At 27.3% G+C, this 12906-nt stretch overlaps 2 protein-coding genes across 3 annotated transcripts; both read left to right on the top strand.

Moving 5' to 3' along the window:
* Nucleotides 1–803: 803 nt before the first annotated feature.
* On the top strand, nucleotides 804–3798 carry LOC137836775 (cytochrome b5 domain-containing protein RLF). Of its 2 annotated transcripts, XM_068645502.1 has the most exons (8): nucleotides 804–940; nucleotides 1020–1078; nucleotides 1744–1797; nucleotides 1890–1964; nucleotides 2070–2433; nucleotides 2512–2646; nucleotides 2787–2837; nucleotides 3422–3798. In XM_068645502.1, the coding sequence occupies exons 4-8, from the start codon at nucleotides 1932–1934 to the stop codon at nucleotides 3496–3498; spliced, it is 660 nt and encodes a 219-aa protein (XP_068501603.1). In that variant the 5' UTR covers nucleotides 804–940; nucleotides 1020–1078; nucleotides 1744–1797; nucleotides 1890–1931; the 3' UTR covers nucleotides 3499–3798. The 2 variants fall into 2 exon arrangements, with proteins under 2 accessions (XP_068501603.1, XP_068501601.1); XM_068645500.1 differs by lacking the exons at nucleotides 804–940; nucleotides 1020–1078; nucleotides 1744–1797 and having other exon boundaries at nucleotides 1870–1964.
* A 6548-nt stretch (nucleotides 3799–10346) lies between these two features.
* LOC137836365 (transcription factor MYB98-like) lies at nucleotides 10347–12683 on the top strand. The gene is made up of 3 exons (XM_068645094.1): nucleotides 10347–10821; nucleotides 11001–11127; nucleotides 12148–12683. The coding sequence occupies exons 1-3, from the start codon at nucleotides 10403–10405 to the stop codon at nucleotides 12478–12480; spliced, it is 879 nt and encodes a 292-aa protein (XP_068501195.1). The 5' UTR covers nucleotides 10347–10402; the 3' UTR covers nucleotides 12481–12683.
* Nucleotides 12684–12906: the final 223 nt, after the last annotated feature.

Genomic DNA, 12906 nt, shown 5'->3' with positions numbered 1-12906 from the left:
GATTGTAATATTTAAACATATTTTTAAAATCGAATATATAGATCTTAACATATCACTACATAGTTTTTTCATTTAAAATTTCTTTTAGTACATCTCTATAATGAATCTAAAAGTTACTGCATTAGGTAGTTCTTAGCTATTATCATGCAAAAAATAACTCATTCCATTATAATTTTATAATATTTTTATAACATTATTAATATGATATCTCACATTCATTTTTTTTTATATATTATATAGAATTTAATTTATATATACATATAAAAAAAAATGATGAATGAAATTGTCACCCATTAGACTTTATTTCTGGTTCTGTCAATGATATTGTAAGACCTCTTTACATAAAATCTTTTTTATTTTTTACCTAAGAATGCTGAAGAAATTGGTAGATTAAAAACTCTTCTTTTAGATTAATTGGTTTATTTATTTAATTATATATAAATAATAATTTGTCATCAATATTATATTACATTTGAAATAATGTAATGCAATTATATTATTTTTGTTTTTCTTGATTATAAAGTGTGTTAACTTATACTAAGATACAAATGGGTTAAATTATTGAAATATTAATGTATGTATTTACACTATGAGAGGTGTTACATATGGTCGATCATATTCTTAAAGTCTTTAATTTTTTTTTTTACATATTTTTCATCTATTAACTTTAATATTCTGTAACTTTATTCAGTTGAGTTGAATATGATAGAGTGAGACTGCAAGAAGAAAACTCATAATATTTCTAATATTGATGTTTATTTTTAAAACTTGTCGTTTCAAAATAAATAAACAAATAAATAATAACTGATACGCTAATTTGGAAAATGAAAAAGAATACCAAGGGTCTTTTTTATTTTCTCTTCCTTTATGATATTTGACTTAAGAATTTTCAATTTGCTGCAATTCCTCGTTGAAGCATTTTTGGTATTGAAGCGTTTTGGTAATAGTTTGCGATTCTCCTTCAATTGGTTTCTGCGTTTCATTCTTCGATTCTCCATGTGATGTGTTGTTGTTCTTAGGTAAACCCTAATCGACGAAGGAGCTTCCGATTCGCGAGGATTTTCCTTCAATCGGGCTGGTAATTGCTTAAGATTATGCAGAAATTACGAATTTGTTTTTGTTTTACTTTTTGATTTTGAAGAATGTGCTCCTGTGATTTGCATATGGTGGTGTGATGTTTTAGTCAATGCATAAAATAATCAAGAATGATTGAGCTTAATCATTCAATGAAAGAATCTCAGTTTTAGGTTCTGTTCTTCTCCTGCTTTGTAATGCTGGTTGCATTGAAATTGCCACGAAAAAAAATCGAGTTAGTGATGAAAGACATAATCAAATGTAACTTGTTCAACTACAAACCTATATCAGAAGAGTGAAGTTTTTTTCTTCTTCTGTACAGTGGTCTCATTGATGTTAGAATCTATGACATGCATGCTATATGTCAGAAGAGTGAGGTTAGATGTGTAAGGTTTAGTCTATAAATAAGAGTATTATAACTTAGCATTATGTTAATAGAGTTACTAGAATTGTATTTAGAGAGTTGTTAGCTTATAAGAAAGAAGTATAGCAAACCTTGTTTATGGTGAAAGTTGTAATTCGAAAATCATCTTGCTTATGGTTCCAGCCAAGAGGGTTGATGTTTCAATTTGATTGCCTTTTATTCCTCTCCGGAAAATTGTATTAATTAATTTATGATTTATTTTTGTGTGGTTATTGAATTGTATTTATGGAATTTCACATCCACAGGGGCAGGGGCAGTGGCAGAGAGTGGGAAGAAATTTTGAGTGGAAGAAGAAAGAGGTAATAAATACCTAGAATTAGATGCTGTGATCATATAATATATTAACTAAATATATTAACTAAATATGATTTTTCATTATTGCAAAATTCAGTTGCAGCTACTAAAACGTAATATAATCTTCACTCATTCTAAGATGGACATTGATGATGATTTCACATTTTGTCAGGTAACAGGCATGAATGCTATTTTGTTTTTTACGCACTTATACCCTTAAATCGTTCTCTTTATGATGGTTCACGTATCAAACGTAATTGATACCGTGTGTTTACAGGTCGGTGCACCTGTTGATCTTGAAACGAACAAGCTTGCTTCAGATGTTGCTGATATTTCCATTAAAGAATCTTCAAATGCAACTAGTACTGGTCAGGATGGTTTATCCAATGGTTCCAACTCTAAGGAGGCGATTGTTGGTTCTTTGTCTTTCACCGTTACTAACACAACTTCAAGTCAGCCAAATGAATCCAGTCAATCCGCCCCAAAATTCGTACCAAGTAAGGCTAAGGAACTGTTGTCGAAGTTGCCAGAAGAGAAGAATTCTACTAAGAAGCCGACGGTTCGGGCCAAAGTTCCCTTTGAAAAAGGCTATAGTCAAATGGACTGGCTCAAGCTCACCCGGACTCATCCAGATCTTGCGGGTTCTCATACTGAATTTTTTGTTATTAGTTTCAAGAATAAGATGATGCAATTTCTCAACTTGATCTATGTTGTGCCAGGTTTGAAAGGGCAATCAAACAAGAGACTTATTTCTATTGACGAAGTTAGAAAACACAAAACAGAGGGTGACATGTGGACTGTATTAAAAGGCCGTGTTTACAATATATCTCCATATATGAAGTTTCACCCTGGAGGTACAGCTATCAACTCAATCAGCAAGTTCACTTTTATCCTTTATAGTTCCTATTACCGGTTTCATTAAAACTAAATTTTCTTAAAAAGATGTTAATATTAGCTGAGAGTCATATTGTTACAAAATGGGAAAATCTTGCAGGTGTTGATATGTTGATGAAGGCAGTAGGAAAAGATTGCACATCTTTATTCAGTATCCTTTCTGTGATTCAATAAGTTTGTGAGCGTCCTTCATTTCTGTCTCTTACTCTTTTAATTTAATATTACCATTGGATAAAATTTCACTTTCTTTTCATTCAGATGTTGATTTTTCTCTGTGAACTGTTCTGTGTGTATGCATTGCACTGGACATGTTAGTCATCCACGATAAATGCTTCTAACATGAGAAATATTATGGTTGATGATGAATTTGTAGGAGGTGATCTTAATTTCCTAAATGCTAAGAATCCCATTTAAAAGATATTTGGGCGTTGAGATAGTAATACAAAATATTCCAAGATTTTTGTACCTGTCAATATCATTACAACATTGGGTTCTTAAATGTTTTGTATATCATTCTCAAGTAAGTCTTATATAGGTTTTTACGTACTTGCAAGGGCGATTATGTCATTCCTATTATATGTGGTTATTCCTGTTTGTTTGTTTGTTTATGCCTATGCTATGTTTTAAGTAGCTGCTCTGCTCCCTGCCCTGGACATGTTCATCTGTTCCCAATAATGCACAAAGTTTCTGTTTTCTTTGGATTACTTTCGCCCTTTTCCTTAATTTTTGAATCAGATAAATACCATGCTTGGGTTAATGCTGAATTCTTATTGGAGAAATGCGTTGTGGGTACCTTAGATGAGAGTCAGTGAAAATGATTTCATTATAAGAATGAATAAATATACAAAGATAGCCCTGGCTCTAGTCCATTATACCTCTTCATGGCCCTCCCTATGTACCAATCAGGGGCACATAAAAAATAAATTCTGTAGGTATTATTATTGGAAAGCTGCCTCAATTGCGGTCTAGGGGAACCACATTAAGGAGACTTTCCAACAGGTATATGTGTTTCCGTTTAAAGATCTCACAGGGACATTGTTCTACAATTTGAATGATTACAATTTATGTAAACTAGAAATTTTTATTAACAATGTAACATTTCATTCCTGATTGATTACTCTGTTCATTTACATGAAAGTCAAAGCTCAAGGGTAAGGTGGTAGGTATTCTCTATTTGATGCATTTCCAATTTTTTGGATGATTGCATTTCTAGTACCTTTAGATTAAGGAGACTGTGGCATATATCTCCATTCATGCCAGTGAGTGTCTTTTGGCTTGAAGGTGAGTCACACACTGATAACTTATCCGAGAGAGGATATAAAGCTTTAGATGGGTCATGATGTGGCTTCTCAAACTTTAGCTGCTGGAAGGCAAATTCTTCCTACACCCAATCTTTTTGAACCTACACCCTACATAGTTTTAAATTTCTGAAAATGCCCTTCATTCTGGAAATGAAAATCTGGAATTGGAAATAATACATTCCAGAAAAGTAGATCCGGAAGAGATTATTGTGTTCTGGAAATATAAATTCAGAAACAAAAATCAAGATCCCATTCTAGATAAAAAAATCCACAATACAAAAGATTTGTTCCCAAAAAAAATATCCAGAAACATATTCTGGAAAAAGGGGTCTGGAATGTTTTGATATGTACCCCCATTTTATTTAAGGGCATCTTTTCATACTATAATTGGGTGCAGTAATATGGTGCAGGAAGTAATTGCCCTGCTGGAATACCCCTTGAACTTCTGGATTTTCCAGTTATTTTTGACATGATTACTTAACGGGTTTGATTTCTGTTTTAAAAAAAAATTAGTTTGTAAAATGTATCTAAGCATTACTTAAACAATTAGTAGAGTATGAAACTCAGGGATATTGAATAAGATTATATAACAAAAGATGAGAAAATGCTTTGGCTGTATCTATCTTTTTTTTTTGTAAGTCACATTTTAAAATGTTTCTTCTAGTTTAAGAGATTTTGGATGAACAATTCATCAGTGAGTAGTGAAACTGTTTCAAAAAACAAAAAAGTAAGGAGAGAATAAAATAAACCTTGAGAATTCTGATTAGTTAGTGCCAGCTATATAGAGTCAATTTTAGAAATGATGTTATTTTAATATAAGTTATTATTTACACATAATTTATATTATATCCTATAACTATTTAATTTATTATCTTTTATGCACCAATCGCAGGATAAGATTATAGCTTATCCTATCATGTTTCACATTATATCCCATTATATCATATACCCATAGCTTTTAAGATTTTTTTTTACGGAAATAAAAATTGTCATAGATTGTCTTTTTCTTGGTAAAACAGCTATACTTTTATTTTACTTTTTTTATGCATATATAAAAACTAATTAAATATTAGGTAAAAAGTTATACTCTCTCCAATTCATTTCATATGCTGTTTAAGGTTTTTTCACACATCAAGAAAAGTATTTAATTAAAATATATTTACACTCTTCTCTATTAGTATTTGTTACGCATTTTAACATTTGTTACGTTTTTTTTTCAGTAAGTGCACTTGGTATACATGCACCAATAATATCTTCTCTCACTTTGACAATAAATGAATTTATATTAGTGTGAATATTTGTGATTATTGCATTGAAAGAATCCATTTAAAAAATTATCAAAAAAGTTTAAGCACAACTAAATAGATTACTTTTCAAAGTTGCAGAAAAAAATCAAATTTTTTGACAGTTAAAGTATACACATGTATTTTCCTCTAATAATAAATGCCTCTTCAGTTTTAAAACTTCAATATTTATTTCATCACTTCATTTTAATATACATAAAGGCTTCACATTTAATTTGTTATTAAATTTTAACATACAATGACTTCATAATAAATATTGTATTATGTGTATTTACTATTTCTTTGGATATTTTGTAATAGGAAAATCAGGTTTAGGGTTTCTCACATTTTTTGTGAAGGGAATGCATGTGTTGATAAACTTGCTAATTTAAGTTTTATTTATAGAGAGTATTTTCATTGTTATGAGTTTTGGTCTAGTTTCTTCATATTTTCTTGTATAGTGACTTGAGCATCCCAACCACATGTCACATGCTAGCACATATTCAAGACACATGCACAACACCTTTGCCATGCTTAAGTGTTCCACACAAAGCTTGAGTCACAAGTCATATTGTTTGAGATTTCTCACTATTAGAAAATTGTTGAATAATGACCGAAATCAGTGATCGAAAAATGTGGTTACCATCAGTGACCAAATCAATGTGTCCATAAATTATTTTTATGATTTAATGACTAAAATAATGACTAGATTTTTAGTAATAGAAAATTTGTCATCAAATCGATCACAGAAAATCGATCACAAAATCGATCACAGAAAATCAATCACAAAATTGGCACCAAATCATTTACAAATGGTCATAGAAATCAATTACAAAATCGGTTATAAAATCAGTCACAAAATCGGTCACAAAAAATCAGTAACAAAATTAGTGACTATACTAAATTTTTATTCTCCAACAATTTATGTATATTCTTCTCTTCCAATTTTTACACTCATATTAACATTGTTAATAATGTTATTATTAATACAATTAACATATTATTACAATAATAATGATATTATTATTAATAATAATATTAATATCAACATTAATAATGTTAATAAATATAATAGTAATGTTAGCATTAATAGTATTAATAAATATAATAGTAATAATGTTAGCATTAATAATATTAATAAATATAATAATAACAAGTAGTAATAATAATTAATATTAATTTTAATCATAACATAATTATTAATGATATGATTATTAATATTATTATTATATTTAATAGTAGTGTTTGAAGTGTTCGCTTCGGTGCAAGTAAATGTATGATCTTGGATTTATACAAAGTCTCGTTCTGCTTATTTCCCTTATTCTAGTTGGGTTTTAAATCCTTTGGTTTGTATGAGGCTGATTCATTAACATTGGTTAGTGTTGGTATGGTTATCCCTTTGCTAATTTGGTAGGCGTTCTAATAGGAGACTGGTGTCAAGTATTTCTGTATACGGGTTGGACCACCCCTGAAGTGGTCCCTATTTATTTATTTATTTTATTGTTGATAAAAAAAATGATTATTAATATTATTATTATTAATATTAAAAAGAATTATAATCAAGATCACTAAATGTCTTTTAATATAATTGTTACATACTCTTGACTCAAGTGGACCTAAGTTGAACTCCTTCCTATAGGAAAATGTTAATACACTACTATTAAATCTTTAAATAGAAACCTATTTTAGTTATCAATAATAGAAACTAATGTAGCTTTTTCTAACCTATTACCATGCATTTTACCAACTTCTTTAAGTTAAAATAAATTAAAAAGTGAACATTTAACTTTAATTTTAGATATTGAAAGTTTTTTAGTTTATAAAATAGTATCTAATTTAGTTAATATAATAACTAATTATTTTTTTTCTTCTAAAATTAACTTTTATTTAATAATTTTATTATAGTAAACTATCTAAACATAATACTATAGAACACAATATAATATTCAAATTGTAAATAGTTTATAGTTTGTAAGTTGTCTCATAACAAATATCAAGAAATAAATTTTAATTATCAAATTAAAATAAATAAAATTAATATATTCATTTGATAGTAAATACAATTACACCAAACTTTTGTAATAGCAATAAAAAATTATAAAAAAAGAAATTATACTCAAATATTTGATCTAGATGTTTAGAGGTTACTAAAAGCAACTTTTTTATTGGAGTGGTCTCACATAATATTCTAAAATTACTTCAAAAAAATTCAATTACTTTTTATAAAATTGTGAATTATTTAAAATTACTTAGCATTTCTTTTATTAATTAAAACAAAATTGAGTACAAGTTATTTAGATGTGGTATACTAAAAACCACATTACATTTTCCAATACCAGAAGTTGCTTCTATTAATTATGTTTTATTAATCAAGTTTCTTTCAATACTTTTATTTAATGATCATATATACCTTCTAAAAGAGGTTTGATACTTCATTTGTCCAATATTTTGTCATGCATTACCATAATCAAAATCTAAATTTTTCTTAAAAAGTTTAAACATCATTCAAGACTAATTTAATCCTAAAAAATTTGATGAAAAAAAGGTAAAATTATAATCCTTGAGAGTGCACAATTTCTTAGATATTAAAGATCATACCTATAATTATAAATTTATTTTTTATTTTAATAATTTCTTACCAGCTTAAATTAACTTCTCAATAAAATGTTAAACTTGATAACTTGCATAATTAAATAAAATGGGGAGGTTAAGCATTTTTATGCATATATATTAATTGCTAAATTAATTTTAAACTTGACAATGAATATTTTTATTAATTATGAGGAAAGCTATTTAATATTTTAATAAAGATGATTTTTGTTTGAAGAAATACTACTATGGCTTCAACCCAGCCCATAGTTCCAACTTGCAAACAAAGTGCTAGAAGAGACAAAAGATGCAATTAAAGAGTTTATTTTAATTTGATTTACATTATAAAAAAATTATTAAATAAAAACCAATTTTTAAACATAAAAAATAATTAATTATTATATTAAATAAATTAAATATTAATTTAAAAACTAAAAAATCATTAATATCTATAATATTTTTTATTATTAATAAAATATATAAACTAGTTTTTAAATTAGTATCTACTTCACTACCAATATTTTAGTTATTAATTAATTCATATTCTAAAGTTAGTAGCTATAAACCATCATAGCTAATTGAATATCAATTTAGAAACTAGTTTATAAATTTTATTAATAATATAAACTATTGTAAATACCAATAATTTTTTTAGTCTTCAAAATATTAATTAAATTAGATATTATTTTATAAACTTAAAAAATTATTAATATTTAAAATAATTTCTATTTATTAATAAATACTTTCTAAATTGATATCTAATTAACTACCATCACTACATTTCTCCTTATCACAAATGCTTTATCCATTCCACCTCTCTTAAATCTCCCTTGAATATATACTTCAAAATAATTTTTTATATCTAGTTTCATTTTCTCCCAAAAGAAAACTTTATTATGTAAAATAAGAGGAAAAATTATTTGTCTATGTCTCAAGTCTGTTTGACTTCTACTTTAAGAAAATATATATAAAAAAAAGAAAAAAAATATGTATATATGTTATACAAATCTCTTATCAACTAGTAATATAATAAAATGGTTTAAATATAATCATACCATAAGGTTAAGTTAAACATAAAATGTGTTTTACTAATATATAGTAAATACTATATAATATATTTTTATTTATATATAATCTTTTAAATAATACACAACTAATTTTTCAATTTACTAGAAAAATAACACAAAATTATACGTAAAAAAATATATCTCAAAATAAATAAAGGAGTTGAATTGTCATGATACTTATATTTGTTTTTCTATGGTTGTTAAACTTTTTTTTTTCTCATTTTACCTACCTTTATCTTTACCTCATTACATCATTTGTGAAGTTTTCTTGATCTTAGGTTGCATGTTTTTCAATTGTTGTGAACACTAGAGTCTTGCTAATCGCATGATAGTGTTTATCTGTATGAGTGCTTAGTGTAAATACAAACCTAAAACACTTGACAGTTAAAGAGTGTCTAGTGAAACACTACAAGAAAATTATTAAATAGAAACTAATTTTAGAGACCAAAATAATTAGTTACTATTTGTCTAAATTAGATATCATTTTATAAACTAAAAAAATTATTGGTATCTAAAGTAGTTTATATTATTAATAAAAATTTATAAAATAGTTTCTAAATTGGTATCTAACCATTAACTATCAAGGTTTTAGCTACTTACTACTTTATATTATAAATTAATCTCTATTAGTTTTTTAAAGACTAATTTATAATATAAAATATTAGTAGCTAAAACTTTGGTAGCTAATTTAGATATAAATTTAAAAAACTAATGGTTGGTGTCTTTAAAAAACTAATAGAGATTAATTTATAATATAAAGTAGTAAGTAGCTAATGGTTAGATACCAATTTAGAAACCATTCTATAATTTTTTTATTAACAATAGAAACTACTTTAGATACAAATATTTTTTAGTCTCTAAAATAATATCTAATTTAATTAATATAATGACTAGTTATTTTTTTGTCTCTAAATTTGATTGCTATTTAATGATTTTTTTTATAGTGAAAGTTGTGTTATTCTTGATTCATCCTTAGATTTTAATTACCATTTTGTGTGTTAAAATATAGAAATTTTCATTCACATTTGTCTAAATTATTTGATTTCTTGAAATTATATCATGCTAGTCATTATGCATTTTTAGGATATGCGATAAATTTTGTCATTCACTTACACTTTGATTTACTATAAAGTGTTTTGCCGCAAAAATATAAGTGTAAGAAGGACTATAATAATAAATAAATCCACTATTTTAATTAAAATTCATCTAATTGAATTTCCTTTCAAGAAGAAGAAAAAGAATAAATATTGTCGTCTTCCGAGAAAAAAAAAAGGAAGAAATAATGTCGTCTTCTGAGTTTTCTGAGTAACGGTAGCGCAAATCAGAACTTCAATAATTACATTAATCACAATAATCTCTCTCCTCCTCTCTCCCTCTCTCTATCTATATATTTCCCTTGTTTATGCATAGTTTCAAGTAAAGTAGCTAGTTTCTCTAGAAAACCTTGTTTGATTCACAAAAATTTCTGAGTCCACCATGTTCCACCAAACCAAAACCTTCCACCTTTTTCATTTCCACCCCATGAACATGGCTACTTGCATCCCTATCTCTACCATGGAGGGTCTTTCCAACCCTACCACCCCGCTTGGGATATCCACCCCTTGTGGTGGAGGATCTTCCCTCATAGGCTTTGCTATTGATTGCCATGCCCATCCTTTGACTTTGGAACTAAACAAAACAATGATGGATGCTTTGCATGGCTACCAAAATAACACACTCATATGTGAATTAATTCATCCACCTCTAGCTTCATTTTCCATATCATCACCATTTCCATTTTCACTCTTTAATAACTGTGAATTAATGGTGACAAGTGATGGTCAATGGAACTCTAATCAAAAGGAAAAAAATGATACCATAATCAAAGGGCAATATTGGACTCCTGAAGAAGATAGGTGTGTGATTTCCTATTCTCTCTCTTTCTTTGGTTTTTTATTTTTGTTTAATTAATTGTGTTTTTCTCAAATAAAAAATATTTAGTGACTGATTTTGTATCTGATTTGCATTGATTTTAGTTTATGGAAAAAAAATTCATGGAAAGACATTTAATTAATCTGAATTTGTGGGTTTTTAGGGTTCTTGTGGAAATGGTGAATCAATTTGGGCCTACCAAATGGTCACAAATTGCAAAGGCACTACAGGGCAGAATTGGGAAGCAATGTCGAGAAAGATGGAACAATCAACTTCGACCAAACATTAGGGTTCTCTCTTTCAATTCTTATTTTTGTGTGTCCTCGATTGAATCTTTTGAAGATGGATGATATTATTTATATATATTTAATTGAAAGTTGTCTGCTTTGTGTTTTATATACGGATTGAAAGTTGTCTGTTTTCTGTTTTATATAGGATAGGGTTGAAATATCTCTTAAATATTTTAATTTAATTTATTTATTTTTTATCGATAAAAAAATGTAATGTTCTGGATGGAATTTTTTTAGATGATATTATATATATATATATTTATTTGGTCGAAAGTTGTCTGTTCTGTTTTATGTACGGTTTGAAACGTCTCTTAAATATTTTAATTTATTTTATATCTTTTGTCGATAAAAAAGATGTAATGTCCTCGGTTGAATCTTTCTAGATGATATTATTTATATTTATTTAGTCGAAAGTTATTTGCTCTGTGTTTTACGAGTTGAAACGTTTCTTGAATGTTTTAATTTGTTTTATTTATTTTTTATTGATAAAAAATGTGATAAATAAAACACAAATTTTGTTGTCAAAATTGTAAAAAGAGAAGTTCAAGCAATTAAAATTGTTTTTATACAAATTTAAGATGAAAATTAACTATGTAAGAAAATTAATTCATACAATACAAACAATTTTTGCATTGTATTTACGTATAATTGTATAACTCTTTCATTATCTTGTCTTTTAATTGTATTTAAACAAGATTATTTTTAAATTCTCCTCTAGTGATTTCTTTTATTCTGACCAGTGTCTTGATCCTCTGGTTTGTCTTTTCTCGTTTTAACTTGATTGCGGTTGTAGTTTTTTGACAAAGGTGTGTAGTAGTCTGGAATGTGTTGTGTTGTATGATTGTTTAGTCTATTGTATATATATGTATATGGGTTGATCACACTTAAAATGGTTCATTTGTATATAATGTTTTTAGGTAAATTTTTTTTTTATATATTGAATAGAATAGATATGAATTGTACAGGCATATAATCAATCAAAAGATGTGATTTGAATTAATGTGCAAACTAATTATGCAGAGGGGAACATGGAGCTTGGAGGAAGACATGATTCTGATCAAAGGGCACCAAGAATTTGGAAACAAATGGTCAAAGATTGCAAAGAAACTAGGTGGTAGGACTGAGAATGCTGTGAAGAACCATTGGAATGCAACCATGAGACGCCAAAACTGCAAGAAGAACAACCATGGTCACTACAAAGGCTCAATGCTCCATGCCTATGTCAAATGGGTCATTGCATCATCTCCAGAATCTGCAAAAAAAGTTCCCAAAAAATCCTCAGACAACATGAACAAGAAGAAGAAGGAGGTGGAGAGATGCAATTGTGATGAGCTAGTTCTTTTCTTGAGCTAGATTCATTGCTCACATCATGGTGTTCATGCTTTATCAGTGTTTCATTACAAGACTTCATCTCAACTTTGACTTCATAAACTATATTATAATTTTAAGTTAATAATAAATGTTGATGATGGAAACATTTACTTTGGTGAAATGCCAAACTATGATACTTATTATGAAGTTTGTGTGGTTAATTATATATGTTAAGGTTTGATGTTTGTTTGTTTTTCTGCACTTTATAGTTGTATGTTATTATATATTTTGGTAAGAATGTCTTTTTGAAATATCATATCTATATGTTTTTATGATTTGTCTTGTGTGTCTATTGTTTAGTTTCAATTTCAATCATTTTTTCAAGAAATGGAGTATGGGTAAACATGTTTTGGTTCAAGATTTCTTGAATTGGAGTTGAATTAGTATTAATAAAATTGTTATAACAAT

The sequence above is a fragment of the Phaseolus vulgaris genome, chromosome 4 (assembly GCF_000499845.2).
Source record: "Phaseolus vulgaris cultivar G19833 chromosome 4, P. vulgaris v2.0, whole genome shotgun sequence".
NCBI lineage: Eukaryota > Viridiplantae > Streptophyta > Magnoliopsida > Fabales > Fabaceae > Phaseolus > Phaseolus vulgaris.
This window is presented reverse-complemented; position numbering and strand designations above follow the sequence as displayed.